This window comes from Mastigoproctus giganteus, chromosome 2 (genome assembly GCF_048544385.1).
Source record: "Mastigoproctus giganteus isolate SK-2022 chromosome 2, ASM4854438v1, whole genome shotgun sequence".
NCBI classification, from domain to species: Eukaryota; Metazoa; Arthropoda; class Arachnida; order Uropygi; family Thelyphonidae; genus Mastigoproctus; species Mastigoproctus giganteus.
This window is the reverse complement of record NC_143576.1, coordinates 72,683,954-72,711,063: the sequence shown is the minus strand read 5'-3', so window position 1 is coordinate 72,711,063 and position 27,110 is coordinate 72,683,954. Positions and strand designations below refer to the sequence as shown.

The 27,110-nt window shown below is 38.5% G+C and overlaps 1 protein-coding gene across 2 annotated transcripts in view; it reads right to left on the bottom strand.

Moving 5' to 3' along the window:
* Positions 1-27,110, bottom strand: part of Smn (survival motor neuron) — a 184,938-nt gene that overhangs the window by 116,466 nt on the left and 41,362 nt on the right. For both annotated transcript variants that reach the window (XM_090368512.1, XM_090368511.1), the window contains exon 3: positions 24,709-24,798. In XM_090368512.1, coding sequence (XP_090224638.1) covers positions 24,709-24,798 — 90 coding nt within the window. The remainder of the gene's footprint in view (positions 1-24,708; positions 24,799-27,110) is intronic.

The following is a 27,110-nucleotide window of genomic DNA, read 5'->3' as shown; positions in this document are numbered from 1 at the left end:
ACTTATATCTATCATAGGCTTCCATGTCACCCATTAATTTGTATGTATCCCATGCATTTTTCTTCTCTACCATATGTCTCATTAGTTCATCTGACAAACATTTAGGCCTGAACCTTGAACAATATTTCTTGGTTGGTATGTAAAGCCTGGTAGCTTCCAAGATTAGTTCCTTGAATGCTTCCCATTTTGAATTTGCTGTTGGTAACATCATCAGTTGGTCCCACTGTATAGAATTTAAATACTGTCTCAGACCATCATAGTCGCCTTTACGAAAGCAAAAACCCTTCCCTTTACCTCTGATGGTAGTTACCTCCTTAAGTAAATCCCACTTCAGCACACTGTGATCACTGCCACCTAGTGGTTCCTTTATCTGCAGATTCTTAATGCATGAAGAATCACTACTGATAATCAGATCAAGAGTATTACTCCCTCTTGTTGCCTCCCGAACATGCTGGTGTAGAAAACAATCATCCAATAAATCCACAAAAGCCTTGCTAGTGTGTGAGTGACCAACCCACAAATTCCAGTCAATATCTGGGAAATTAAAATCCCCCATTATAAGACTCTCTAATTTACTGGCCCATTCTATTTCCCTGTACAGTATCTTATTATATCTAATTAGGATTATAGCACACTCCTACTCTCAATTTTGATTTACCTATGCTTATGTCACACCAAACTGACTCGACACTGCCCTGTCCATCGATGTCGACTGGCTTCACTTCTTTGGATTTTATGTGTTTCTTAACTAACAGCATAACCCCTCCTCCCTTCCTATCCTGTCTATCCTTTCTGTAGACGTTGTACTCCCCAAATTCCAGTTCTGCATTCCTTATATCTGTGTGACACCATGTCTCTGATATCCCAACAATATCTGCCTTTGATGTTTTGAGCAATACCTCAAATTCATCAAATTTATTTACTAAACTCCTAGCATTGGTGTACACGCAAGTATACATGCACCTGTTTCTATTCTTAGCTACCCTAACACAACCCATGTGTTTACTTGTACCGCAATGACTTCCAGCAGTCTTATAATGGGGGATTTTAACTTCCCGGATATTGACTGGAATTTGTGGGTTGGTCACTCACACAGTAGTAAGATTTTGTGGATGTATTGGACGATTGTTTTCTGCAGCAGCGTGTTCGAGAGGCAACTAGAGAGGGTAATACTCTTGATCTGATTATCAATAGTGATCATTCATGTATTAAGAATTTGCAGATAAAGGAACCACTAAGTGGCAGAGATCACAGTGTACTGATGTGGGATTTACTTAAAGATATAATTACCATCGGGGGAAAGGGTTTTTGCTTCTGTAAAGGTGAGTCCAGTGGTCTCAAACAGTTCTTAAATTCTGTACAGTGGGATCAACTGTGTTACGAGCGGTATGAATCCCACCTTTCTCTTTCGAATAAATTAAATATTCGGTAAAGGATGAAGTAATTATTAAGTCTGATTTCCCTGGTTGCTGATGTATATTTGGATTGTGTTGAAACTCATAGAAATTGTAATATCATCAGCAAGGACGGAAATCAGTAAAGTCAAGTAAACATTATTCGAAATTAGAAATAGAATATTAAACATCCTCTAAAGGCCCAGCCCACTCGTAACCTTGCTTTGGAAAAAGTATATACAGTACAGTTTCGGCCGTATAAACTTCCGTTGGTGGGTCAAGATGTCAAGGGAAAAGTGTCTTCTCCTATAAACACATGAGCATTCTACAACGATGGGAAGATGCTATAACAGGGGAAGGACAGTTCCTCCCCGCATAAACAACAAAATACCTTGAGTTCTTTCCGAATGATGGTGATATTGAATAACATCTCGCTTGTCCAAAAATGGTCAGGAAAGTAACACCAGTGTAAGTAGCCATGACGTACATAAGGTTTGCTGCTCGTTAAGTGGTCTAGAAGAAGAGTCAACAGATGCTTTGACCATGACATAGCAACTGAGATTACCTAAAATTCTGGCCTTGGAATTAGACCATCCAATGAGAGCGATGGAAAGATACCCAAAGGATGTGACCCTCAATATAAAATCAAAGGAGAGAAAATAGAGGGGAGAGAGAGAAGAAGTGCGTATGAAAGAGAATTGATAGTATAGTATTAGTAAAGAATTAGAAAATAGTTCATCTTAGAAGATTCAAACAGTCGCGACTCTTTTGTCTGTCGTGTAAACCTTACCTAGTAGAATTGTGCGTGAAAGTCATCGTGGAAAAGTCAAGCAATTCCAGCGGCAGAATCAAGCAGAGGGAAACATCCTGAGAAGGAGGAAATCTCAATCGAAAGAGGGAAGATACAGAAAAACGGTAAGCTAAAATGTTTCATCATGTATGTGTGAGAACGAGAGATAGTTTAAATGGAATATTACGGTGACGCAGCTTTTAAAAGATGATTCCTTTCTAAATTGATTTCTTTCTATGTTTTATATATGTTACCCATGAATTATGTACATGCCGCGGTACAACAGTTAGGTACCATGAATATTAACTGGTTAACATAAAGATCTGATATCCTAATGTATACACTTAAAATAATAAATGTTTTAAATGTTGAAACGTTCACAAATACTAAAGGTCTTAAATATTAAACAGAAGAGAAAGGGGAGAAAAGACGATGGTACCCAGTTGATATTCAACAAAGGTCAATAGAAATATATATATATGTTTATGGATCGTATAAATTGTTATATTAATGGTATGGCTCTTGTAAGAGAAATATAATTATAAGGAATCATGGTATAATCTAAAAATGGTTTAAATCAAATGATAATAATTTCTTAATCTTTAATAAGAGGATGAAATGTTATAAAAGTGTGAATGAGTTATATATATATATGTGTATTTTCTTTTTGTAATGTGTTTTATATATATTCTATTAAATGATTGTTTTGTTACAATTACTGCCTCGTTGCTGACTTCAGATCACATCAGTATTCACCTGGGGTTGATTAAGTTCAATTAAAAATATTGCGCTAGGAAGGAAATATATATGTATATATATATATATATATATATATATATAATTAATTAAATTATTAATTAAATTCTTTCTTAGTTACACAACGCAAGAAACAGATTCAAATCGCATGCATAGTAGAGGAAATAGATTATTCATCTCATCTATTATGTATTAGGATATACGAAATCTGGTCCTAAACAAAGCCACCAGACACACAGATTAAGCCATAACTATGTTGGGGGGAAGTTTACTGATTAAGGAGAAAATTTAATCATGCAAACACCTCTTAATGACAGCCTTTATAACAATTATAGACTCTTCTAGCAATTCACTCCCCCCCCCACAATCTGGTTGCCGTGATTTTATAGCAATTCCCCCCCCCCCCCCCCCAATAACTGATAATGTTACCAACAGCAAATTCTAAGTGGAAAGCATTCAAGGAATTAATCGCAGAAGCTACTAAAAGTTTCATACCTATTAAGAAATATTGTTCAAGGTTTAGGCCTAAATAGTTATCAAATAAACTAATAAAGTCACAAAGGAGGTTACGCAGGAGAATGCAGATTACAAGAAATCTTTGGCAAAGGATGCTAAGAAAAACAGCAAAGATTTCTTTACTTATATAAACTCTAAAAGGAAGGGGATAAATCTGATTGGTCCACTTGATATCAATGGTTCGACTGTTGGTGATCTTGCTCAGATAGCAAACAAACTGGATGAGAATTTTGCATCTACATTCACACATGAGTTCTTCATTCCTCTCCCTGAAGAACTCGTGTGAGTTCTTCAGGGAGAGGAATGCCAGAGGTGAGAAACTCTGGCAGTGAGCTACATGATTTTGTAATAACTGAGAGTTAAGTGAAGGAGAAATTGTTGAAGATAAACATAAAAAAAAGGCACCCGGGGTGGATGGGATCTATCCAGTTATATTAAAGGAGGTCGCAAAGGAAGTAAGCAAACCCTTAGCCAGAGCATCCTTGGACTCCGGGGAGGTCCCCATGGACTGGAGATGTGCAAATGCATCCCCAATTCACAAAGGGGGATCGAAAGGTGACACGAGTAATTACACACCAGTTAGTTTAACTTCTGTTCCAGGTCAAATAATGGAGTTACTGGTTAAAGATGCATTGCAGGATCGTCTAGACAAGACTGCAGCAATAATTCAGAAACAGCATGGGTTTGTTAAGGGAAAGTCTTGTCTGACAAATTTGATAGGATATTATGATATGGTTACAAAGGAACTGGATGCAAAAAATAATTTTGATATCATCTATTTGGATTTCAGGAAAGCTTTTGACACTGTTGCGCATGAAAGACTATTGTACAAATTGGAGCAGAATGGTATTAAGGGTAAGTTGCTACAATGGATAAAAGGATGGTTAAGTGAGAGAAGACAGAGGGTGGTCATCAATGGGTGCTGCTCTTCATGGACTAATGTTATTAGTGGAGTCCCACAGGGTTCGGTGTTGGGTCCACTGTTGTTTTGTATATTTATCAATGATATTGATGAAGGTATATATCAGGCTTAATGTCGAAGTTTGCAGATGATTCAAAGGTTGGAAGGGTTGTTAATGATTGTTAATGTAATGGCAGTGTGCTACTGCAACAGGATCTAGAAAATTTGGGCAGATGGGCTGAGAAGTGGCAACTGAAGTTTAACCTTGACAAATGCAAAGTACTGCATATGGGTAGAAGTAACCCGAGAGAAACGTACCAACTGTGTGGTACTACACTTATGGTGGTAGAAAATGAATGACTGGGAGTAACTGTACAGTCAGATATGAAGTTTTCTGAACAATGCAGACAGGCTGCCGAGACAGGTCATGGGGTTTTGTCAATGATATACAGGAATTTTTTTAGCAGGGAAAAGGAGGTGACTGTCCCTCTGTATAAGGCAATGGTCAGGCCACGCCTTGAGTACTGCGTACAGGTCTGGAGGCCTCATTTTAGGAAGGATGTAGATTTTCTTGAGCGTGTACAGAGAAGGGCAACAAGATTGGTGAGGCGAATGAAGGGATGCTCTTACCAAGAGAGGCTTAAGTTCTGCAAATTGCAGTGGCTGAAGACTAGGCACCTGCGCAGTGATCTGACTGAGGTGTATAAGGCCTTGAATGGGTTCAGCATGCTGAATTCTGATGGGATTCTTCCACTTTTTCAGATTACGAACCTAAGAGGACATAAATTTAAATTAAGGAAAGACAGATGTAGAATAGATGTGCAGAAATTTGCCTTTAGCCAGTGGTTAATTGCTGGAACAAACTTCCATCTGTCGTTGTGGAAGTTGATAGGTTAAATAAATTTAAGGAGGAACTGGAGAAACATTTAGCGGGAATGGTTGTGTGAATTTTTTTTTTTTTTTGGCTGATGCTGGCATAAGCTCATACACTTGCTTTCTTGTATCACATGCCACTACTACTACTACATCATAATATCATCACATTGGTCAGACAAGTTCACTCCTTAACAAATCCATGTCACAAATGCCATATAACTAAATTCATGCCTTGGTCCTGTTAGTATTAGTATAAGTAGCAACAGTGGGTAATGATGGTTACCAATAAGGGTAACCATCATTACCAATTAACAATAAGGGTAATGATGCAAGAAAGCAAGCTTATCCTACAGGGGTGGACAAAAAAACTACGTCACTTTTGAATTTTGCAAATGATGTGTTTTGTGCTGCATTGTTGGTTGCAGAAATTTTCGAAATGCACATTTATTTGATCAGATAGATATCTCTGTGAATGAAATCCAATAAAAAGGCTCCACTGATATACGTAATTGACATAAACACTTCCCAAAGGATAAAATGCGTAATTAATGGAAATATGAGAAATCATGCAAATGGCAATCATGACAACCAAACATACATTTTATTGCATTTATTTGAAAAAACTGAAATGACAAGTTAAAGTAATAGTATTATGTACTGTAAATCAGTACACAATACTATTACTTTAACTTAACATAATCAGCAAAATAAGTCCTAAATATTTTGTTGTTCCTCCTCGAGCTGCAATTACAATTACAGTCTTGCAACGATCTGGCATAGAGTTAATCAACTTCTGGATAAATGGCTGCCCAATTTCGTGGTACCACACCCTTACAATGCTCTTCTGCAGCTCAATCTTACTTGTTGGCTTATTCTGAACAATTTTAGACAACAGCTTTTCAATAGGGTTCAAATCTAGACTGTTGCCAGGCTAGTGCAACATTGTAATGCCAGCATTTCTGAGGTATGACTGCAACTTAAGGTAGAAAAACTAGGGAAAACATTATGTATGTTTTAAGCCTTGTGAGAGAAGAAGACAAACTCATCATTAAATCTAAATAGTATAAAACTTACCAATTTTGCTGTGTGGAAAGCTGCTGAATCCTGTTGAAAAATGCAGTTTTGGATGTCTGTGTGGTGATCCCTAATAACGGGTTTCAGGCACTCCTACGAGATAGCAGTATAGGTTTCTGCATTCACTGTTCCGTTAATAAACTTAAGTCACCCCACCTCTCTGCTTGTTATGCATCCCCAGACCATCTGTCCGGCAAGGAACTTTACAGTCGGTGTTATGCAGTCAGGATGGTATGCCTCCGATTTTTGTCTTCTCACATATCGCTTCCCATCCAAGCCATGCAGGTTGAATTTCGATACATCAGAAAATACAATGGTGTTCCATTGCTCTTTTGTCCATGAAACATGCGTTTTAGCCCAAGCAAGTCATTTCTTCCTCATTTGTTGGGTCAACAATGGCTTCTTCTTCTTCTTCTTGGGCTCATAGGCATGCAGACCACATTCCAAAAGCCATCTTTGAATAGTTCGTGCACTTGTTTCAACCAGAGCCATCGCAAAGTGCAGTTTTAGATCAGGAGCACTAGACTGGCAATTACGAAAGCATGACGTGGGAAGGCGTAATCACTCTCTTACGGCCTGATCCAGACCTTCTCTTCACATTACTGGTTTCATGCTTTAATTTCAGCACCCGAGATACAGTTGACTGGTGGCAGGCTATTTTATCAGCAAAAGCACGTGTAGAAAGCCCTTCATTTTTTTCTTAGTGTCAACTGAGCACATGGAGCTATGCTTAAACCTCTGCAAAACAGGATACTAATGAGCATGGATACCCTTCCAACGCCATATTTATAGAAATGGCTGAGGCAATTGACTTCCTCTCTTTGCAACTTGAATTTCTCCAGTACAACTTTCCTAACAGTGAGGTAATTTTCCTTGGTGATTTTAATGTTCACAACTCCAGCTGGCTTCTGTTTTCTAGTCACACCAACCCAGCTGGTCGAGATGCTGAGGCTTTTGCAATTACTAATGACCGTGCACAGATTGTTCATTTACCTACAAGAATACCGGACAATCCTCATCGTACAGCCAAACACTTGATCTTTTTCTCACAAACAACCCTTCTAAGTACACGGTCGAAGTGAGTGGTCCTTTAGGTACCTCAGATCACAACTTGGTGATTGTTTCTTCTCCAATGGAGCCTTTATCTCATGGCTATTCCCAACCTCGTATTGTTTGGCATTACAAGAATGCACAATGGGATGACCTGCAAGATTTCTTTTCTTCTTTTCCTTGGTTGGACTACTATTTCAAAACTTCTGATGTCAATGTTTGCTCAGATCATGTCAGTGAAATTATTCTTGTAGGAATGGAATCCTTTATTCCACACTCCACTTTAAAATCTCATCCTTTATCTAAACCTTGGTTTTCCAAAAATGTGCTAAGGCTGTTCACAAGAGAAGAATGTTGCATATCGTAATTGGCTTGTTTCCAATTCTTCAGTTTCGTTTTCTGCCTACACCAAAGCTCACAACAATTGTAAAGTAGTCATTAATCAGTCCAAAATAGATTTCGAACAGGCTAACAGTAGAAAACTTGCTTCTTGCCCTAATGGTAGCCGAGCATTCAGGTCTCTTGCTCCATCACTGCTCCCACCTCTGTCAAAACCAGATGGTTCTGCTGTCACTTCAGCCAAGGATAAAGCTGACCTGCTAGCATCCCATTTTTCTTCCAACTCACTAATTAATGATCTTGGTAAAACACCTCCCACCATTCCCAACTCGCTCCATTCAATGCCTCCTATGGTCTTCCATCAAAAGGATGTCAGAAGGATTTTGACGAATCTCAATGCTGTTGTTATTTGGTTTTTAGGAGCATTAGCAACTAAGGCCATATTGCTCCGGGGATATGCAGTGGTCATTCCCTGACCTTTCCGCATCCTCCATATTTGGTGGTCACTGGCTCGATCCCTGGTCTAATCAAGAAGTGTGTGTTACGCACTGCTGCTCTTGCCCACCTGGCTAGGGAGGCACCTGAATCTCGATGCTAAGAAAGCTCCAGGTCCTGATGGTATTTCTCCACTTGTTCTCAAAACCTGTGCTCCTAAACTTACTCTTGTTCTTTGCCACCTTTTTTCACTTTCTTATTCCAAAGGTGTTTTTCCTTCTGCTTGGAAATTTGCTCATATCCAGCCAGTTCCTAAAAAGGGTGACAAGTCCCTCCCATCCAAGTACTTCTACTCTTTCTTAAGTAATGGATAAGTCAATTAACCGCCAACTCTTAAACTACCTAGAAACCTTCCATATGATCAACGATTGCCAGTATAGATTCTATCAGTGTTAATCCACTGGTGATATTCTGGCTTATGTTACACATTTATGGACAAATTCAATGGAAGAGTTTGTTGAAACACAAGCAGTTGCTCTTGACATCTCAAAAGCTTCGATCGTCACAGGCATAAAGGTGTCCTAAACAAGCTTCCATATTACGGTTTGCCAACTGGTTTTAGTAATTGGTTATCCAGTTTTCTCTCTGATCGCTCACTGAGGGTGATGGCAGATGGATCTCTGACTTCTAACTTCTCCACTGATGCTGGTGTCCCCCAAGGTTCAGTTCTTCCCCCACTCTTTTCCTCTTGTATATTAATGACCTTCTTCCATTGACTGGAAATCCTATGCATAGTTTTGCCGATGATACCAGACTGCATTCCACTTTCCATTTTGAGAAACCTTATCCTGCTCAATCAGCTTCAACTTCTCGAAAATCTGCTACCAATTCCTTAAATGCCGATCTTCATCTAATTCTCCAGTGGGACAAAGACAACTTAGTTGATTTCAACCCTTCTAAAACTCAGTCTTGTCTTATATCTCGCAAAAAGGATTCTTCTGCTCCTATGCTTATCTTTGGTGAAACTTCGATTTCTAGGCAAAATGATATATCTCTTTTTGGGATTATCCTGACTTCTAATCTCTCTTGGCACAAGTACATTACAAATATTGCTTTCTCTGCATCTAAAAAACTGTACTAAGTACTATAGGTTCTAATACTCGTGTGTGGGGTTTTCATAAAAAAAAATATAACTACACTCCTGCCTTGATGGCTCTACATTACCTCTTTAACCAGGGATTCCATTATTTTTCCTGCTCCCAGATGCTACGCTAACAGATCTGTAATTACTCATATGACGCATTGATCGCCCTTTGTGAATTGGAGATACACACATCTCAAGTTCCCTGTGAACTCTTCTGAATCCAAAGGTACTCTCAGGATTAAGGCTAATGGTTTGCCTACCTTCTATGTTGCATCCCTTAATATAACTGGATAGATCCAATTCACCCCAGGCCTTTTTCTTGTTTAACTTCAACAATTTCTCTTCCACTTTCCAAAAATCTGTTAAATTCTGAAAATCTATTGGCAATTCCCCCCGCTCCCAAAAGAATTCATCATATGTGAATGCAGCTACAAAATATCTATTCAGCCTGCCTGCAATCTAAGCAGGATTATCAACAATTAATCCATCGACAATAAATAGACCAATGTGATTGAGCTCCTTCCTTCCACCTTTAATATAAATAAAAAAGTCCCTGCTGATTTTCTTGGCATTCTTTGCCAGAGACTTTTCATAATCTGCCTTGGCTTGCCTAGCCTCCTTTGTAACTTAATTGCAGACTACTTTATATTTACCATAGGCTTCTATATCACCTGATTAATTATATGCATCTCATGCATTTTTGTTCTCTGCACCAAGTTTCATCAGTTCATCTGACATCCATTTAGATCTAAGCCTTGAACAGTATTTCTTAGTTGGTATGAAAAGCCTAGTAGCTTCTATGATTATTTCCCTTAACACATCCCAATTAGAATTGGTTGTTGTTGGTCCCGCTGTATATTTTTTAAACTGTCTGAGACTACTTTAGTCTCCTTTATGAAAGCAAAACATTTCTCTTTACCATTGATGGTAATTACATCTTTAAGTTGTTGTTGTTATTTGGTTTTTAGGAGCATTAGCAACTAAGGCCATATTGCTCCGGGATATGCGGTGGTCATTCCCTGACCTTTCCACATCCTCCGTATTTGGTGGTGAGGGGCTCGAACCCTGGTCTAATCAAGAAGTGTGTGCTACGCACTGCTGCTCCTTCCCACCTGGCTATGGAGGCGCCACACACACACATCTTTAAGTAAATCCCACATCAATACACTGTGATCATTGCCATCTAGTGGTTCTTTTATCTGTAGATTCTTAATAAAGAAGAATCATCTCTGATAATCCAATTAAGAGTATTGCTCTCTCTTGTTGCCTCTCTACATGCTACTGTAAAAAACAGTTATCCATTTAATCCACAAAATCTTGCTTAGTCTGTGAATGACCAACCCACAAGTTACAGTCAATATCTGGAAAGATAAAATCCCCCATTATAAGACTTTCTGATTTACTGGTTCACTCTATTTCTCTGTATTTACTGTTTACTGTACTCATGACAAATCATTCAGCCTATAACTCACTCCTACTGTCATTTTTTGTTTTCCCAGTGCTCATGTCACACCAAACTGACTCAAAATTGCACTTGCCACCCATGTCAACTGGATGTACTGCCTTAGATTTAATATGCTTCTTAACTAAAAGAATACCCCAGCCCTCCTGTTCTGTCTGTCCTTTCTGGTATACACACTGTTCAAAAAGCTTTTCGAATGTGCTCGCTCTATCTCGCCGCAGGATGAAGTTGATGGCTTTTCTGATCAGTATCATTGCACCCCCCCACACCCTTATCTGCCAATTCAAATAAGCATCCTGGGAAGGCTCGTCACTACTACTGGCAATATTGATGTGATACACCATGCAAAGTGGTGTATCGCATCAACTCTAATATGCTCCCCAGAGGAGAAGTTACCAATTCTCCCACAAGGCAAAATAACAAACACATAGGAACAATCTACTGCTAGCATCCTGGATGTGCTCTTCTGCAATCCACCTGAGCTGAAAACACCCCAACAAAGAAAAAGCTACCTATTAAATGGCATATGGTGACCAGCAAACTGAGGAATAACTCACCATTGATGAAATTCAAAAAAGCCCTCCACGGAACAAAAGACAAAGTGCTCCAGCCCCAAACTCACTGAGCCAGAAGTTGTTAAAAAAAAGTGGCTCAGGTTAATCTGAATGTCAGTGAAATAATTCTTGTAGGAATGGAATCCTTTATTCCACACTCCACTTTAAAATCTCGTCCTTTATCTAAACCTTTTTTTTCCAATAAATGTGTTGTTCAAGAAAAGGCTGATCATGAGATGAATGTTGCATATCGTAATTGCCTTGTTTCCAATTTTTCAGTTTCATTGTCTGCCTACACCAAAGCTTGCAACAATTGTAAAGTAGTTATTAATCAGTCCAAAGAAGATTTTGAACAGGCAAAGAGTAGAAAACTTGCTTCTTGCCTAATGGTAGCCGAGCACTCTGGTCTCTTGCCAAAGCTATTGGCCACAACTTTTGTCCATCTCCACTCCCACCTCTCTCAAAACCAGATGGTTCTGTAGCCGCTTCAGCCAAGGATAAAGCTGACCTGCTAGAATCCCAATTTTCTTCCAACTCATGTATTAATGATCTTGGTAAAACACCTCCCACCATTCCTAGCATGCTTCATTCAATGCCTCCTATGGTCTTCTGTCAAAAGGATATCAGAAGGATTTTGACAAATCTTGATGCTAAGAAACTCCAGGTCCTGATGGAATTTCTCCACTTGTTCTCAAAACCTGTACTCCTGAACTTACTCCCATTCTTTGCCACCTTTTTTTTCACTTTCTTATTCCATAAAAATTTCTTCAATTTCTTATCATAAAAAGGGTGACAAATTCCTCCCATCCAATTATCTTCCCATTGCTGTTTGTTATTTGGTTTTTAGGAGCATTAGCAACTAAGGCCATATTGCTCCGTGAATATGCGGTGGTCATTCCCTGACCTATCCGTATTTGGTGGTGACGGGCTCGAATCCCGGTCTAATCAAGAAGCGTGTGCTATGCACTGCTGCTCCTTCCCACCTGGCTACGGAAGCGCCTTCTTCCCATTGCAATTACTTCTATTCTTTCTAAAGTAATGGAGAAATCAATTATCCACCAACTCTTAAAACTATCTGGAAACCTTCCGTCTGATCAACGATCGCCAGTATAGATTCCATCAATGTCGATCCACTGGTGATATTCACTGGCTTATGTTACCCATTTATGGACAAATTCAATGGTAAAGTTTGGTTGTTGTTGTTTGTTGGATTTATTGGTGCAAGGGCTACTAAAGCCATAATGCACCTATTTCAATCTTATTTGATACATGATTGTTATATTAAATAAGAGGATTCAGATCAGGTGATATTTGTTTATCAATTTGAGGAATGTATAAACATCATTAATATCTTGTCGGTCTCCGAGAATCTGTTGTAAGGTAAGTTTATTAGAAGAATATAGATGTGAAGAGAAAGCTGTTTTTCGTTCTCTCAGATATAATGAGCATTCAATGATCAAGTGGTTTACTGTGAGTTGAGTTTAACAGTTGCTGCATGGTGGAGGGTCATCCTGAGTGAGTAAATAACTATGAGTTAGGTGAGTATGTTCTATTCGAATTCTAGCAAGTACTACTTCTTCCTTTCTATTGCCTCTTAGGCTTGATAGCCACTTCTTGTGATCGTTTTTAATCTGAAAAAGCTTATTGCTTTTTTCTCCCTGCCAAATGGATAGCCATTTTTTTCTAACATTGGTATGTATGATGCGTTTTAAATCTGTGTAAGGTATCTGCATGTCTGATTTTATGTGACTGGCGTTCTTGGCTGCAAGATCCGCTTGTTCGTTTCCTCTGATTCCAGAGTGCCCAGGTATCCAACAGAAAATTAATTTTTGCCTGTTTGCAAGAAGTTGCACCAACTTGGTTTGAATTTGTTGTAGAAACGGATGACTGGAAGGAAATTTACACTGAAGAGCAGATACAGCACTTAAGGAATCGGTGTAGATAATAGTTTGAGGATATAATGACTGTTTTATGTTGTCTAGAGCCATCAGGATAGCATACAGTTCTGCGGTGTAAATACTGTACTCCAAAGGGAGCTGCTGGGATATTGTATTGTTTGGTAGAACTGCAGCTGCTCCAACTTTACTATTTGTCTTGGAACCATCAGTGTAAATTTGGGTAAAACTAGAGAACTGAAAAGAGTGAGTTGCATGGATCTGCTGAATACTGAAATTTGGAAGTGCATTCTTTCCCCATTGTTGGAAATGTTGGTCAACATTGGCCAAAGGTATTTGCCATGGTGGCATAGCCGTGCTAATATCTAGAATTATGTCATTCATATTTAGTTCCCTGTACGTAGTTATGCTTTGTAATCTAATGCCACATGGTTTATTCTGCAAAGGTTTATTTTGGTACAAATTATGTCATTTTGGGGTGAATAAATACTGTTTTATACGATGATGTGGGAAACTTCTGATTTTTGCTGCATAACTTAATAACAGAGCTTGCCGACGAAGAAATAGGGGTGGTTCATGTGCTTCCATATAGAGACTCTGAACTGGCGATGTACGAAAAGCTCCCAGTGCAATTCGGAGGGCATTGTGATGTACTGGGTAGAGCCATTTTAATACACTTTCTCTAGCTGAGGCATATGCAGGTGACCCATAGTCTAGTTTGGATCTTATGAGCGACCGGTATAAATGCAGCAGCATGTACCGATCTGCACCCCATGACATAGCGGAAATTGCCCTGAGGAGATTCAGCTTCTTTAGACAGGTTGTACGAATATGTTTAATATGCTCTAAGAAACTAAGTTTTCTATCCAGAATTAGTCCAAGAAAGCTAATACTCTGTTGAAAAGAAATTGGATGAGAATCAAGATGTAAATCGGGATCTGGATGTAAATTCTGTTTACGGCAAAAATGAATTGCTGTTGTTTTTTGTTTTGAAAGTCTGTATCCATTATTTTTGGCCCACTGAACAAGCTTGTTAATTGTACCTTGAAGCTGCCTTTCAATGAAACGCATGTTTTGTGAGTGGCTTGATATTGCCAGATCGTCGGCATACAGATAAGTTTCAACTGTGTCGGGAATACATTTTGTAATGGAATTAATCCTGAGAGAGAAGAGCGTGGCACTAAGCACAGAACCCTGAGGGACCCCCTCTTCTTGCACAAATGTTTGTGAGAGAGCAGAGTGAAATCGTACCTGAAAGGTCCTATTGCTCAAAAAGTTATGGATAAATTTTGGAAGATGACCACGAATACCGGATTCATAGAGATCGTGAAGAATTCCATACCGCCAGGTTGTATCAAAAGCTTTTTCGATGTCAAGACATATCATCACTAGGTGTTCGTTCCTGAGAAATGCATTTCGGATGTTTCCTTCAGCTTTGACCATAAGGTCAAGTGTTGATCTAGTTCTTTGAAATCCATATTGATTTTGACTTGAATGCATTCAGTCTCTAGGAACCATGTCAATCTGGCATTAATTATTTTTTCTAATGCTTTTCACATACAACTAGTTAACGCTATTGGTCGGTCGGTAATTTGCTGGATCTGAATGGTCCTTTCCTGGTTTTGGGAAAGCTAATACAATAGAATGATGCCAACTGGTAGGGTAGTAGTCTTCGCCAAAGATTCTATTATACAGTTTTAGCAGAGCAGAAAGGGATTCTTCACTCAAGTGATATATCATGGCATAGTACACTCCATCAGGGCCAGCAGCACTATTTTTGTATCTTGCAAGTGCGCTACGTAACTCTGCCATGGTAAGGGGTACATTATATGCATGCTGTCGTGAAGTACTGAAATTGAGATTATATTTTTCTGCTTATATTTTATGTGCCTGGAAACTTGGCTCAAATGCGGTTACAGCGGAGATTTTTTCAAAGGTTTCACCTAATGTATTAGAAATATCGAGAGGATTGCAGATTTCTTTGCCTTTTAGATATATTATCGGAGTGGTTATAGGTGGGTATTTTCCATTAATTCTTCGAACTTTAGTCCAAACAGTTCTGATATTTGTGGTCCTGTTTATAGAGGAGACATATTTAGACCATGTCTCTTTTTTGCTTATTCGTTGTATGTGACGAGATTTAGCTCTAGCTTTCTTGAACTGTATGAGATTAGCTGTGGTTGGGTATTTACGAAATAAGTTCCAGTATCTATTCTTCTCTTTTTTCGCATCGCTACAGGCTTCATTCCACCATATTTTTGGGTGGGAGCGAGTTTTCATGGATGATCTGGGTATACTGGTTTCTGCAGCTGATATCATTTGCTGAGTTATGTAAGTTACGGCAGAGTCAATGGTGAGGGTCTCAACAGTCTGAATATCTAGATGTGCCAGCTCTTGATATTTCTTCCAGTTAGCTTTGTCGAATTTCCAAACAGTTTTTATCTCAGTTTGAGGAGAGTTAGCCGATAGTGTGCATATTACTGGAAAGTGGTCACTATTTCGCTGGTTATCAGTGACCGTCCAATCAATAAGAGGAAGGAGGTTTGGCGAGCATATTGAAAGATCAATTGCAGAAGTTGACCTTGAGGAAAGATGCACGTACGTGTGAGTCCCATTGTTTAATAATGTTAAGTTGTGCATATCAAGAAATTTTTCAATTAACTGACCTCTCTTATCAAGGTGCGAGGAACCCCATAGGGGGCGATGCCCATTCCAGTCACCCAAGATACAGAAAGGTGGTGGCAGTTGAGTAATTAAATCATTCAAATCTGCTAGAGAGCATGAATAGTTTGGCAAAAGGTATATGGAAACAACTGTTACCGCTATCTTAACCATAACTCTAGCAGCAATTGCTTCTAAAGTTGTTTGCAGTGGGACTGGTCTGAAAGGAGTTCTGGAGTTTACTAGCAATACTACAGCTCCATGTGCTGTATTAGAGTCGTTCCTATCATTTCTAAGCATTATATGATGTTTTATGCTCATAGTTATTTTAGGGGTCAGGTTTGTTTCCTGTAGACAAAGAACAGCAGGCTTATATTCAGTAATTAAGTCATAAACATCGTCTAAGTTAGCTTGGAGTCGGCAACAATTCCATTGAATGATTCTACGCATTATTGAGGATTATCGGGTGTGTCTGTTTGCTTACGGGATGTGGTCTGTTTGCGCCTGTCTAGTCTTTTTTCCCTTTTTGGGAAATTTGGTCTAGTGACGTCCATGTCCTCCTCTTCTGCATGAAGTTCAAGAAGTGGGTCATCTCGGTGTGAATTTCTTTCTATGTCCATGGTATCAGTACTGGTTTTTTGATTATTTCTTTCAGAGCTTGTTTGATTAACTGGCTGTTGTACAGAATTTTTATCTGGCGGTATTGTCAATGGTGTGTTTACCGAATGAGTTGATTGCTGTTGGGTAGGCTGTTCTTTTAGTATAGAGAGGACTGACCTGGCCCAATCAGAAATTGGGATGCTTGGCGGAACTGAACAATCTGTTTGTACTGTTATGGATCGTTGCTTTTTTACAACTGAAGAATAAGATGGCAATTTATTTGAAATTAAACAGTCTTTTTGCTTCTTGGTATGGCACCTTGTGTTCCACTTTGTATTTTCGTATAATCTTTTCAGTCTCCCACTGGATGCACTCCTTTGAAAATGCTGAATGATTTCCCCTTGCAGTTTGGGCAGCTTTGTATTTCAGTGGGGCAGTCTGTGTGAACATGCTCTTTTGAACCACAGGAGGCACAGGTGGTTACACCCCTGCAGACTGCTTGTGAGTGTCCAAATTTTTGGCATTTAAAACACCGGACTGGGTTTGGAATATAAGGTCGAATTTTGCACCTTAAATATCCAGCTTTAACAGTTGTTGGTAAAATTAGTGTTTTAAATGTCAGAATGACCGTTCGGGTAGGAGTAAGAACCCCATCTTTCTTAATGCCTATCCTTTTGGCATTTATTACATTTTGATCGCCTAATTCCTGAACGATTTCCTCCTCAGATACGTTAAGGAGATCCCACTCGGCTATTACCCCTTTAGAGGAGTTTAAGGTGGCGTGCGCGGTAAGCTTTGTGGGAATTCCACCAAACGTCGATATTTTTAATAGTTTTTCCGAGTGTTTATTCTCGTTCATCTCCACTAGAAGGTCTCCGGATTTTAATCTTCGAACCATTTTTGGTGGGCCCGCCACATTCTCAAGACATTTCTGTATTAAGAATGGGGAGAGCTTACTCAAAGGATTGTCAGTCAAAGAATGCAGTATCAAAAAAAGAGGAGCAGGGGTTTCTGTTCCTTCTTTTTTCTGCTGTTTTGCATTTCTTGCATTTAAGTCTTCTCTGTTTGAGAGATCTGGATCATGAGATCCATAAGTGGCATGTCTATTTATGTCCATCTTTGCTCCTTTTTGGTAAAGTTTGGTGAAACACAAGCAGTTGCTCTTGACATCTCAAAGGCTTTCGATCATGTTTGGCATAAAGGTCTTCTAAACAAGCATCCATCTTATGGTTTGCCTACTGTTTTTTGTAATTAGTTATCCAGTTTTCTTTCTGACCACTTACTGTGGGTGATGGTATATGGTTCTCTATCTTCTAACATCTCCTAATGCTAGCGTCCCCCAAGGTTCAGTTCTTTCCTCCACTCTTTTCCTCTTATATATTAATGACCTTCTTCGAGTGAACGGACATCCTATCCATAGTTTTGCTGATAATAGTACATTGCATTCCACTTTCCAGTTTGAGAAACCTCGCCCTGCTCAATCAGCTTCAACTTCTCAAATATCCTGATCTCCGGGTAATTCTCCAGTGGGGCAAAGAAAACTTAGTTGATTTCAATTCTTCTAAAACTCAGTCCTGTCTTATATCTTGCAAAAAGGATTCTTTTGCTCCTATGCTTATCTTTGGTGACACTCCGATTTCTAGGCAAGATGGTATATCTCTTTTGGGGGATTACCCTGAATTGTAATCTCTCTTGGCACAAGCATATTACAAATATTGCTTCCTCTGAATCTAAACAACTTGGTTTTCTCTTTCGCTCTCGGCATTACTTTTCTTCCAAACAGCTGTTCACTCTGTACAAATTGCAAAAAATTAACCTAACTGCCCTCTTCTAAATTCCATTTAGAAGAGGGCAGTTAGGTTAATTAATGACTTATCTCTAACAGTCTCTCTCTCCACATTCTGTCTCATAGACATACTATTTCTGCTGCATGCCTTTTCTACAGATATTTACATGGGCACTGTTCTTCTGAATTGGTTTCTATAATTCCTGCTTTCTCTCTCTCTCCCTTTCAAAACGGTCCGAACATGTGCTGCCAACAGCCAACATCCATTTACTGTCCAACTTCAAACTCACAGAACCAACTTTTCATCTTCCTCATTTATTCATTCAACTGTTATTTCCTGGAACAACCTTTCTTCATACGTATTTCCTAAAAATTACAGTCTATCTACAGAAGTTCAAGTCTACTGTCAACAAATATCTACTTTTGCCTTCTCAACCTCCAACCCATGCACGGTACTAAGTACTATAGGTTCTAATACGTCTCGTGTTTGGGGTTTTCATAAAAAGAAAAAAAAATTTACACTTCCACAGTGTCTAAGCTCTGGCACCTTCCCTGAAGACTGATAAATGTTCAGCTGATATTAAAGAACCCATCAAAAGCAATACCCTAGAATGCTCCCTTTTCAATTTTACCTGCAGCTCCACTACAACACTTTTTTTTTTTTTTTTTTTTTTGGTAGTTGTTGGCACATCGGCTTCTGTGGCCATAGTGCACCTCCCAAGGTTTTTGCAGTACTTTGATCCAAGCCCGAAGCGGGATTCGAACCCGCGACCTTTAGGTTGCCAAGCAGGCACCTTACCCACCTGGCTAGCCCGGTCGGCACTACAACACTGCTGCCTTGCTAATGGATAGGCAACATGGCTTCCACATGGATCACTGTATATAGGATGCCCTAAATCAGATTATCATTCTTCCACCTCCAAGAATTTCTGGTAATTACCATTGATTTTGCTGGTGCCTTTGACATGCTCTGCTGGTCCAGTGTATTCTGAAGACTCTGCCAAGCTCAAATTCCACACAATCTCTTCAAATGCATCTAGGATTACCTATTGAACAGGAAAATCATGGTCTCCTCATCCTATCTCACACTGTCCTGCCCAATCAACAGGGAGGTAACCCTCAGGGCTCCATCCTAGGCCCTTTCCTGTGGAATAACATTCTGGACAAGTTCCTTAATCTGGCTGTGCAATCAGATGCAACCACAGATCAAAATTGCTGGACAAACTATTAAACTGTCACAGAACTAAAGCACCAAGGGATTATGCTGGATTCAAAACTCTCCTTTTACCCCCATCTGAACCACCTGCATAACAAAATTAGGAATTACACTGCCCTAATCCCCTGGATCAGCAAGACTGATTGGGGACTAAACCAGCACTCACTAGATCTTCTATACACGGCAATATTTCTACCCATCATTACTTATGGTATGGTGTTTGGTTCACTAGAGCTATGAAAGACTGTAACAAATGGAAACTGGTATCTATACAACACTGCATCCTCCATCCTGAACCTGGAGTCTTCCAGCCACAATCCTTGACCATACAACTGATCCAACAAATAGCACCAAGCGAGAGCAAGTCAGAAGCCACTAAATCAGAATGGCTTTGTAGTGCTCCAGAGCATGTTGCCACTGCCTCGGTTGACATCTCTGAGGTTGCACTGTTGTTGAGGCTGGGGTTTCTAGCATTGGGGGTTGGCCAGTAGGTCTAAATGATTTTTTTTTTTGTTTCAGTGATGTGATAGTCCATTGCTGTTAACACAGTGTCATGACCAGTTAGCACCACAGTGTCTGGTGGTGTGAGGACTTAAGGTAATGTGATTGTCCATTACTGTTGGCCTTTCAAGTTGTGATAGTCTACTAGAATAGGTTTGATTAGATTAGATTTGTGAGCAATAGATAATATAAACTCCCTCCTCTTGGTGGGGGTGTCCCCGTCTCTGCCAAGAGACCAAAGTTTGCTCATTAGTTAAATCTATTTTTCTTTTGTTATTTGTTAGGTTGACCTAAAGATGGTCTGTTTATTTGTTTAGTTTTGTTAAATATAACCAACTGATGTTTATGGTTGAGAAACAAATAGCTAGTGTGTTCATAAATTTTTACCAACCAGCTTGCTAAAAAAACAAGACCAAGATCCTGACCAGTTGCATATCCAAGAAGATATCAGACCACTTGGAGAGCCAGAACATAATAGCTGAATAGCAGAAAGGATGCAAGAAGCAATTAACTATAGAGGCCGCAGTTATAGAGCAAGCCTACAAGCGACTCAACCTGTACACAGCCTACACTGATTACCGCAAGGCCTTTGACTCTGTGCCTCATAGCTGGCTAATAGAGGCCCTGAACATCTACAAAGTCAATCCGATAGTGATAAACTTCCTAGGAGAAACGATGGCAAAATGGACCATTAAGGTCAAGAACATCACAACCGGGCCAATCCCTATCAGGAGAGGAATATTTCAGGGAGATGCCCTGAGCCTACTGTGGTTCTGTCTAGCAATTAACTCACTAGCCACCATGCTCAACAGCAGCAAGTATGGATATAACCTGAAGGAAGGAAGAACCTGTACACCCTCACCCACTTGATGTACATGAATGACATAAAGCTGTACACAGCAACTAAGGCAACTACACCGAATCACCAAAGAATTCAGCAATGATAATAGGATGGAATTTGGTCTAGACAAATGCAAGATCCACAGATTGCACCAGGGAAAATTAGTCAACTGAAACTACTGTCTGCAGACTGGTAAAGAGATCAAAGCCATGACAGAGGCCTACAAATACCTGGGGATGATGCAGGCTCAGCAGTTACAGCACAAGGAAATTAAGCCCTAACTGACCAAAAAATACCATCAGAAACTCAGAAGCCTACTGAAAGAAAAACTGAACAGAGGGAACACGGTTAAAGCCATAAACACCTATGCAGTACCAGTGCTAACATACTCCTTCAGGATTATAGATTGGATTAACACCGAGCTGGAAGATATCATGAAAAAGACAAGGACAATGATGACCAAGAGCCGCAACAGAAAACAGCGATTGCTCACCAGAAGGATTACTTGCAGAAACACACAGCAGCAGCACTCCATCACCAGGCAATAAGGAATATAGACAAGCGGTATACCCCCACTCAATCTAAACTAGGAGTCCCCTCCTTTCCAGAAGTCACCAAATGAAGCTAGAAAGATGGGCAAAGAAGATGGGCAGAATCTATAATGACCTCCATCAAGATCGCATACATAAAACTGCTTCCAATGCATGGCTCATGAGCGGGACGCTCTTCTCAGAGACTGAAGGATTTATGCTCGCCATCCAAGACCAGGTAATCAACACCAAAAACTATAGGAAACACATTGCCAAGTAGCCCGGAGTGTCCAATGACACATGCCAACAATGCCACCTGGCCTTAGAAACGATCCACCACATCACTGCAGGATGCAAGGTGATCATCCAGACTGAGTACACTCATAGAAACGACCAAGTAGCCAGGATAATGCATCATAAGCTGGCAAGGAAATACCAGATGATCGAAGAAAGTGCACTGTACTACAAGTACAAACCCCAAACAGTACTAGAGACTCCAACCCACAAGCTGTACTGGGACTGTAAGAACAGATAAGACAATACTGCACAACAGTCCAGACTTGTGGACAAGAAGGAAAAGGCTATCTATCTGATTGACACAGCTGTACCCAACACTGCCAACCTGCAGAAAACCCATGGGGAAAAAATCAGCAAGGAGATCAAAGAGATGTGGTATATGCAACAAGTAATGACCATTCCGATCATAGTGTCAACCACCAGTATAGCGACAAAGACCCTAAACAACAGCCTAGCAGCAATAGGTCTCCCAGCAAACATCTACAAGGAACTCCAGAAAGTCACAATCTTGAACACCTGTAGGATAGTCAGAGAGTTCCTTAACTAACAATAACACTAAACATAGCAACAACCACCCTGTGTACCTTGGTAGCAATACCCATCATGAGGTGGAACCTTCAATCAGGAAGCAATAATATAAGACCAATAATAATAGTAATAACTAGGAGGCTCCACCCCCTGCGCATGCTTTTCTATTGTAATATGTAGAGGTATGACAGAGTAAGTAAAATCTTTTCTATATAAAAGACACCAGTCAAAATGCACTAATCAATATCTACTCAGGAAATGACCTATGTAATTATTTACCTGTGCATTTGTAGTGAATGACATTCTCAAGGTCGAATAAATATCACTAAGTAATTATGTGATCACTATGTATACCTGTGTTTACATAGGTCACTTAGGAAAATGCCTGGAAAAAATTCAAAACTTGGGTACCAACTCCATACTTCAAATAAGGAAGGCAGTAATTGGCAGGTGCCACTCACTGTTTAGCCCTGCCCACTTTCCTCCTAGGTTGACATGCCTAGGGTATTTATCGCCCACTTGATGCTGTTTTAAAATCAGGAACTCATTTTCTGATTTTAAAACAGCTGGATGGGGGGATAGACACCCTACCTAAGCTAAGCAACCCCCTCCTCGATGACACAAAACAATCAGAAACAAAACGCATTCACAATAACCACCCAATCACAGACCTCAACTGTACAATCAGTCCGCTCTACGGCCATGCCCACTGCACGGAGAGAAATGGTACCCAAATAATAGATTTTAGCCAAAGGCCTTTTGCTTCGGGTTCCATAATGCATGGAAATATTGTTGCATCCGAAAGAGTAGGACTTTGTGAATATTTCAGTTAAATATTCACAAACTATACAAATATTTAAAATATTTACAAATACATAATATTCATTAATATACAAAAAAACATTAGAACGGAACATCAAATGTTAGACAGGGAAGCACGTGCATGAGGTTGGTGAATGTTATGGAGGCAGTTTTTAATAATTAATTGCATTTGTAGTGACACAATTGCCTCACCCTCTTTTCCCATTGGCTTGAATAAATATCACTTGGAGGAAAACCTTTTTGATGTATAGAGATAATACGGGATCCTCGGTCAAGTGATAAATATTCGCCTAAAGAAGTTTCACTAAACTTGCGTTTTCTTTTCAGACACAATTTCTTTTTTTTTTTTTTGGCTGATGCTGTATAACCTTGCTTTCTTGCATCATATGCCACTAACAATGCTAATGCCAAAATAAAAAAAATATAACTTAAAATATAGGAATGCCAAATAAAAGCACTCTAATAATCATGTTTTTGAGATATGCTGAAAATACAATAAAACATAATAAAATATGCTAAACCAGGAAAGGAAGACTAAAGTAAAAAGAAATGATATCAATTAACAGTAAATACTACCAGTAATATTTAAAGCACACCCATAACTACAGAATGTACAGTATAAATCGGAGAAATGTCTAACCAAAGGAATACACCACTTAAGACGATAGAATACAAAAACAAACAAATGTAATACTTTATAAAAGAAACGAATATTTAGAGAAATGGGGTGGAAATATATTTTAAATAAAACTAAAATAAGCTGAACAACAGAAATATAGGTGATATTGCTTGAAAATAAGTTTTAAATAAAACTAGAATAAACTGAACAGAAATACAGTAGATATTGCTATATTTTGAAATTTAATAATTTTAATAGAGTAATTAAATACCATAAAACATAGATTACTACAGTAATAAAGCTTAACAAAGAGAAAAGGGTTCACCAAACTGGAGAAACAAAGTGGACCAAAGTGCAGCTTCAGTAAAAAAGCATCAACTATCAAAACTCCAGAATATATATTTCTCTCATACTTTTTATTCACTGATATTTTTTGAGGTGACTTCACATTTAATGAATAGCTTGTTTCAAAAAGCAACTTATTATCTCCAGTATCTTCCAGTGGTGCACTGCTAGAAGAAATTATTGAAGATTAAACCATCAAGAATATCTGCATAATGCTTGTTTAACGGGTGAGAATAAGTATGTGGTGGTCAATTTCAGAAATTCTTGATTTAAGCTATTGTCACAGATTCATTATGAAACTGTCCAGTTTTATAGCACTTCAGATGTTATTCAGATCACTAGAAGCTAAGATTACTTAACCTTTTTTTTTGGCAGACAAAATCATTTCATCTCACTGGATTGCTTCGGCATTTAATCTATATGATACTGCAGGTATAAAGTATATTCACCACATTCTATTATTGAATGGAACAGGAATATCACAAAAGATTTTAACCAAAAGCTTATTGTTAATTTGTCCATTCCAAGAGCAAAACTTGTTTCACAGATTAAAGAACAGGTTGTGTTACTGAAAAACTTATAAATGTAAAAAAAGCACTTGTTTTCATTTTTAAAAATTTCTATGTACTATTATTTGCTTCCTGTTCCTTAGTTTAATTGGCAGTTACTTAAAATGTTTTAAACATTTCTGGTAAGACATTTGGTAGATGAAGACCAGAGTGTCCAAGGCCACTATTCATGTACAACTAATTATAAAAGCAAAATAAAATTATTACCTTCAGTTTATTTTTTCCTTTTTTTACTGACTTTTGGATACTTTTTCCACTGGTGCTTACAAATTCTTTGTTTCGTTGTGCAATTTCATCCTTTAAAAAAGATCAAGTAGTCAGTTTTCTTAATTTTTATTTCTAATTTTTAACTGTTTAAAAAACACTAAATATACTAACATATCACATTATCAAATAATTGTTAACAATAGTTTTACTCTATGTCTGGTGAATGGTAGTTTTTAAGGACCCTTAATGCAGCAACTACTTTGGTAATGGTGCAAGCTGTAGCCCAGCATAATTATTTTGTTAATTTGCTGACATGAAATTTGTTTTATGAAACCCCTAACGTGAAAGGTTTGGATTTTCATAAAAAAAGACCTACAGTACCAGGCACAGGGTGAAGTTTGAAAGATAATATCAGAAAATGGATACTTGTTGATTGAATTTCTGTAGATTGTAATTTTTGGAAATACATATGAAGGAAGGCAATTTCAAAAAACAGAAATTGAAGGGATAAATGAGGAAGAAAGGTTCTCTGAGTTTGAAATTAGACAGTAAATCGATGCTCACTGGATGCAGCAAGTATTCGGATACCACTCAGAGAACTTCATATCTGAATGCACAATTACTCCCAGATCTTTTTCATTTCCCAGTGTGCTGAGTGTAGTACCAGCTAGTATATTAATCTGGGATTAACGGTTCACATATGCAATACCTTGCATTTTTCAATGTTAAACTTCAACTGCCACTTCGCAGCACTAATTTTTCTATATCTCCTTGCAGTAGCTTACCATGATTACTGCCATTAACCACCCTACCAACCTTTGTATTATCTGCAAACTTAGACATACACTTTCAGTAAGAACAATGGGCCCAGAACTGAATCCTGGAGAACTCCACTAATAACATTAGTGAATAAAGAGCAGTGTCCACTGATAACCAGTCTGTCTTCTCCCACCTAACCATCCTTTAATTCATAGCAGTAACTTGTCCTTAATGCCACAATGCTTCGATTTGAACAGCAGTTTTTTATGCGCAACATTATCAAATGCTTCCCTGAAATCCAAGAATATAATCAAAATTATTTTTTGCATTGAGTTACTTCATTACTGGATCCAATCAGATTGGTCAGACAAGAACACACCTTTAACAAATCCAGGTTATGACTGCAGTATAATTACGTTCCTGTCTAAATGGTCCAGCATTATGTCTTTAACCAGTGACTTCATTATTTTCCCTGGAACAGATATGATACTAACAGGTTTGTACTCATGTTACCTTTTGATTCCCCTTTTTGTACTAGAGATGCATTCCTACATCTCCAGTCCACAGAAGCTCCCTGAATCCAAGGATGCTCTGATAATTATGGCTAAGGTTTGCTCCTCCTTTGCTGCCTCCTTAACATATTTGGAGAGATCCCATTGAACCAAGACACATTTTTTTTATGTTTAGCTTCAACAATTTCTCTCTCACTTTCCTTTCATTTATCATAAAATGATTTTGCTCCCCATCAGAGGTTGATAAACTTTTAGCTTAATGTGTCCTAAAGAATTCCTTATTTGTGAATGTAAATGCAAAAGTATATATTCAGTTTGTCAGCAACAATTAAACCACTGACATCTAGGGTCCCACTGTGATTCAACCCCTTCTGTCTAATGCTAATATAAACATAGAGGTCTTTTCTGCTGTTCTCTTGCATAACCTCCTTAGTGACTTGATTACAACTAGTTTATATCTACCATAGTATCACCTGATAATTTATATGCATTTAGGTCTAAGCCTTCAACAGTACTTCACATTTGGTATGAAAAGCCTAGTAGCCTCTACAATTATTTCTCTGAATAGATCCCATTTAGAATTTGCTGTTGGTAACATCATCAATTAGTCAAACTGCAGAGAATTTAAAAACTGTCTGAGATCACTGTAGTAACTCGTATGAAAACAAAAGCCTTTCCCTTTACCCTTGACAGTACAGTAAACCCTCAATTTAACGGACCCCGATACAACGGACCACACAAATAATAATAATAATAATACAGTAATGTACATATTAATCTTGACCATATTATTTTTTTTAGGTTATACAAAACTTCAGTGTTATTATTAATTAAAAATTAATAATAATTACCTATTTCCATTATTGTTTTGTTAATTACTTACTTTTATTTTTATAATCAAATTCAGGAAATTGTTTTTTATTCTTTCTAAAAATGTGTTCAAATAGCTGTTTTTCCCAGATTACAGATAAGAGCAGGCGGCTGAACTTGACTAGGGACACTAAACTGCAGGTCTACCGACTCCCATTGTTTCAGTCTCAGTCTGCCTTAAGTTATCGTGCGATCAGGTTGTATACAGAGTGTTTCTGTAATTTCTGAATTGTGACTTTATTTATTAAATAATTTTGCAAT